Source organism: Bison bison, unplaced genomic scaffold (assembly GCF_000754665.1).
Source record: "Bison bison bison isolate TAMUID 2011002044 unplaced genomic scaffold, Bison_UMD1.0 scf7180017864456, whole genome shotgun sequence".
NCBI lineage: Eukaryota > Metazoa > Chordata > Mammalia > Artiodactyla > Bovidae > Bison > Bison bison.
The window spans coordinates 135103-140417 of NW_011495018.1; the positions used below are offsets into that span (position 1 = coordinate 135103).

Consider the following 5315-nt stretch of genomic DNA (forward strand, 5'->3'; position numbering starts at 1 on the left):
CGGGCAGTGGGGGAGGGGGGTGACCCGGGCAGTGGGGGAGGGATTGATGACCTGTGCTGTGGTGGGGGTGGGTGACACAGGCAGTGGCCTGGATGGCCTTGCCTTGGAGACTCAGGCTTTGCATGCAGGCTGGGAGGTCAGGGGCTGTGAGCGGGGACCCTTAGCTCAGGGAGCCCACGGATTAGTCTGTAAACCATGACCTTTTCCACCCCAGAGGACCTGAAATGCTACTTCCCAGTTAAACGGAGAAAGTCTGACCCCCTGACCAATGGGGCTCCCAGTGGCCCCCACCCCCTGTCCCTTCCAGACCATCTTCCCTCAGGAGGCAGCCCCACCTCCAGCCAGAGAAAGGTCTCTGGCCAAGACGTGCTTGCAAGGACGGGACACCGTTCCTGGAGAGCTGGCATGGCCCTAACACACCGACCAGGTCACAGGATGTCCATGCTTCCAGGACAAGGGCAGAACGTCTCAGGCTGTTCTCCTGCCGCACGAGCCCGTCAGGCCGGAGGCAGGTGAGCCCAAGAGGGCAGGTGACCTCCGGGTGCCCACAGCGTGGGCACCGACCCAGAGTTCCTCCCACTTGGCACCAAAGTATCCCCACCCCCAACCTACCAGCAGGATCTCACAGGCCAGACCACGCCCGGCCACGCCCCTGCTGGGGGCCACACCCCTCCCCAGAGCCCACCCCTGGGGCCTGGCTGAAGTCCAAGGTCCGTGCAGGCCGCCGGGTCCCTCCGAGCCCTGACGTGCCTGTCTCTCTGCTGCCTGGGGGATGGGGCTATGTCCCTCGGCCACCAGAGCGGACCACAAAGTCCTGGGTCTCCTGGCGGGCCCATCCCCCCGCGCCTTCTGCGCTCTGTGCCTGGCTGAACGTCCAGGCTGCGAGGTTTGGAGAAGCTCAGGGACAGCCACCTGCTCGGGCTGCTGGGGAGCCGTATGTCCACAGCTCCTCCTCCTGGCCGGGCCGCAGCCCTGAGGGAGGCGTGTGGACCCTGATCAAGCGGGAGAGATGCCCAGGACCCCCACACCGCCCCCAGAGGGCGGAGGGAAACCGGTCCCTCAGGACGGCCTCAGCTTCCAGCGGTCCCTGGCGGCTCGTGTCACTGCACACTTGATGTTGCTTCAGTTGCATCAGAGCCCAAGGACGACGCGGCGGGGCAGCTCCTGGACGCGCTGCTGAGGCCGCCCGCTCAGGCCCAGCTGCTGAGTCATGCACGGGCTCCCAGGCATCGGAGCCGCTGCTGGGTGCCTGCCAGGCCCCCGGGGGCCACATCCCTGCCTGTCTGGCCCCTGCACCTCGAATCACTGGTCTGGGCGCTGACGGTGAGTGGCAGGCACCCAGACACCTCAGCCAGTCTGGACTCAGGCAGTCCCAGGTCCAGCGGACGTCTGACCTCTGGAGTGAGGCTCAGGAAGTAGGGTAAGCTTCACGGGGAGCCCGGGAGGACCTCTGATGAGGATCTGACGTGTTTACCTCCCCCGAGGCCTGGCACAGACGGGGGTGGGGGAGCAGATGGCACTCTCAGCCCCACCTGCAGCGGCTCCCAGCGGCCTCGCTCCCTGAGGACGATTCCCCGAAACTGCCCAAGGCCCATTTTCTCCCAAGTGGTAAGAATTCCCACTTGGCATCTGTAAAACGGCAGAGACGGGGGAGCAGCCGTGGGGGGCGTCCGTGTCCTCCAGATGGGCCTGGGGTGGCTGAGCGGGCTGAGTGTCCTGGGCCATTTTGTAATTGGCTCTCTTTCCCCCCACCCCAACCCAGCCCCCTGCGGCCCCGGGCGGGTCAGGGAGGAGCACGCTGTTATTGCCGCGGATTTCAAGATTCTGTAAACACCAGAGCAAGACACCACAAAAGCTCACATACCCGAGAAAGAGAACCAACATCCGCGTCCCGACGGCCCAAGAAAGATCCAGAGCTTGGCACTGCCTCAGCGGCCCCTCGTAGGCGCCTCTGGGAGGCAGTGTCGGCACCGAGGAGAGCAGCCCCTACCACGCTCTCCAGGCTGGGGAGGGGGCGGGAGGAGGCATGGGGCGCACAGAAGCACGGACGGGAGGCTCCCTGTGGTCCAGAGAGCGGGCAGTCCTTACCTGGGAGGGAACGAGATGTCCAGTTCATACAGTCTGTCCTTAAACACAGACAGCTCTTTGTCAAATTCTAATAGCTGAGAAAAAAAAAGAAGATAAGGGTCACTTGGGCTTGCGCTCCTGGGGGCACCGGACAGCCTGGGCAGGGACACCGTGATTTCAGACCCCGGCACCTGCCCTGCATGAGGGCTGCCCAGGGCTGCCCTGGGTGGTCCTGCAGGCCCCAGGGTGAGGCCCGGTGCTGACCAGCTGGGGCCACTTTGTCCCACTGAGCATGCAGGGTGCGGCCACGGCCACGATGGAGTCACTCTGAGGTGCCCTCGCCCGAAGGCAGGGTCCAGCTGGAGTCACACTCTCGAGTGTGGGCCTCGCCCAGAGGACCGCAAATGGCACTGGCCTGGTAGGCCCCTCAGAGCCACGCCCACGGGCACTGCACCTCCAGGAGGCGGGCCTTGTGGCCACACGCGCCCTGGGCACGTGGGGGAGCATGGCATCACACAGGTCCGAGGCCATACGGCCCTCTCTGCTCCCGCCATCTCAGCCCTGCGATCTGCACGCCGTGTGTGCAGAGCAACCCTGGGCACCAGGCTCTACCTAAGCCACCAGCAGAGCCCGCGGGCAGCAGGCCAGCCCTCAGCTGGGCCGCCCTCCTCGGGTGAGTCAGGGGGAAGCAGGCCAGACACCTCCTGGCAAGAGCTCCTGGGGGTGATTACGGGGGTGGGGGGACTGAGGCTCCTTTTGCACAAACAGGACGCTTCAGACACAGCCGCCTGATCCCAGTGGCCACCAAGCGCCGACCCTGCCTGGTGAGGCTGGAGGCTGGGTCCCACGGCTGCCACCGTGAGCCCACGTTTGCTAAGAGGCACCGGTGGCAAACCTTGCCCCACTCAGCACCCCTGCTGGGGGCCTAGGGGTGCAGGGCCAGAAGCGGGGTGCAGAAAGGGTTTTGGGGGGAGGGGAGGCACAGGGCAGGGGCTGTGTGGGGGTGGGGGCTGGGGCCAGAGCCCCTCAGCTCCCAGGCACAAGCAGCCTCCTGCCCCCACCTCCAGGGAGCAGCCGGGGCCAAACGACTTCTGGAAGGTTCCCGAGTCGGTGTTTCAGGGTGCCTGGGGTGGGGAACAAGTCTGCAGGGAGGGTGAAGCATGAGTGTGGGGCCTGGACCAGCTCTGGGCTCACACAGGTGTGCACACACGTGTGCCTGGAGACACCCTTACAGCACGCTCGCAGGACGCACCCCCACAGGGAGACAGCAAGCGTGTCATCCACAGCCTCCTGAACGTGAATGCTCGGCCTTCGCAGCTCAGGAGGACGGCCCTGACCCCCGCAGAGTCCGCCAGCATCGTGGCGCATCGCCCCCGGAGGCCCGCCACCAGCGTCCTTCCGTGGGGGGTCCGGTGCTGGGGTTGCTCTCAATCTTGGCGTTTGGTGTCCTGCTACAGACGCCCCGAGCTCTTGAGGACCACGCCTCCCACCCCTGCCAGCTCCAAGCGTCCCTCCCGTGTCCCGCCCACGACCCACCACATGAGCGCCATGCCCGGCCCGCTCTGTCCGTCTGGACACTCCGCTCCCTGGGGGGAACTTTCCCGTCCCTGGCTGCTGTGAGAGCCGCTTGTGTGTCTTCATCTGCCTGGACTTTTGAGCGTATGGTGTTTATCTTTCTAATTCTTTCTCTGTTTCCTTTAAATAGTCTCAGAATTTTTATCAAGCATTCCGTGATCTGACCTCTTGGACTCTCGCTACCGTGGAGGGCTCCCTGCCCCGCATCCACGGGAGGCCAGCACGCCGTGTTTCAGGAATGATATTGCATTTCTGTTGAAGTGGGAATCTGTATCTCTGAGACTTTTCACAGCCTGATGACCAATTTCTCATGTGTCGTAAACATTCTTCTCGATCACAAAGGGAGGGACAGCGCAGGGCGTGTGCGGACAGTGATGAGCCGGCCGGCCGGCCGTATCTGCCAGGGCGTGTGCGGACAGTGATGAGGCGGCCGGCCGCCGTATCTGCCAGGGCGTGTGCGGACAGTGATGAGCCGGCCGGCCGTATCTGCCAGGCACAGTCTGGGCTGCAGGCCTGCCTCTGCTGCAGCGGTGCGGCGCTGATGAAGGGAAGAGGCTGGAAAATCGATGCGGCGGAGCCAGAGCAGGTGCTACACACACAGAAAACATCTCCATCCGACGAGCCGAGCGCCGGGAACACTCCCGCGCCTGCCCGGGGACAGCCGCGGAGAATTTAATCTCTCCAAATCCTCACCAGGGCACTCCATCCTGCCGCCCTGACAGCCACACTTATAATTAATTATACAATTTCGATGGGAATATCGACTAAACAAAGCTATAAATCATAGAAAAAGTCAATAGGCATGGACACGTTCAATCATGTCCCGGCCGATGATTACTACTCTTAAAATACAATAATTATTTTCAGAGCCAGCTTGAATTAAATTTCTGTCAGGTGGGAACAAGACCAGTGGTTGATCAAGGATGCGATGGACCCGGGGCCGTGGCTGAGCTGCACATCCATCCTGGTGGGCGTCTCACCCTGAAGGTGAGCGCTTGTCCGGAGGCCCCTGGGGGTCTGCACGCCCGCCTCCTGCAGGGGGGCCGTGGTTACCGTGGAGCCAGCCCTGCACTGGGAGGCATGAGGCCTCCGCCCCCGAGCTTCCTGACCCGACCAGGGGGCCCAGGGGCCCCCCAGAAACCCTCGTGGAGGCCTCATCTCTGCTTCGACTCCATCACATCTTTTTATCTTAGGAGCAGACTCAAACTTCTCCCAGATATTCAAATTAATTTTCCTCCACATTAAAAGCATGGTTTCACAAGATAATATGTAAATAAAATTACGTCTAAGGTGATGTCTGTTGTTTCCAGGTGATGACACACTTCCCAGGCAGTAAGGAAGGCCAGCGGGGCTCTGGGCCCAGAGGCGCCTTGCCTCTGCCCAGCCCCCACGCTGTGGGACGCAGGAGGAGCCCACCTCCCTGGGACCCAAGGGTCCCCGAGGAGCCAGCTGTTCACAGGCTGTGGGCCAGTGTCCAAGGACACCAGGTGGGTGGAAGCGGCAGAGGAGGCTCGGGAGCGCCTGGGGCCGGGGTGAACCCGTGCAGCGGGGGAGGCGGCCTCACAGAAGAGGGCTGGGCACCCCCACGGTGGGTTCAAACCTGGGCTGAGTGGATGGCCGTGTGACTGGGCCTGGCTGAGCTCCAGGCCGGGGAGGTGGGGGGCAGAGGGGGT

The 5315-nt window shown here is 63.3% G+C and overlaps 1 protein-coding gene across 1 annotated transcript in view; it reads right to left on the reverse strand.

Annotated features, from left to right (window-relative positions):
- Positions 1-5315, reverse strand: part of INPP5A (inositol polyphosphate-5-phosphatase, 40kDa) — a 109579-nt gene that overhangs the window by 8537 nt on the left and 95727 nt on the right. The window contains exons 12-13 of the mRNA XM_010859554.1: positions 2522-2554; positions 2089-2432 (exon numbers count right to left, since the gene is read on the reverse strand). Of these exons, the coding sequence (XP_010857856.1) occupies positions 2089-2432; positions 2522-2554 (377 nt within the window). The remainder of the gene's footprint in view (positions 1-2088; positions 2433-2521; positions 2555-5315) is intronic.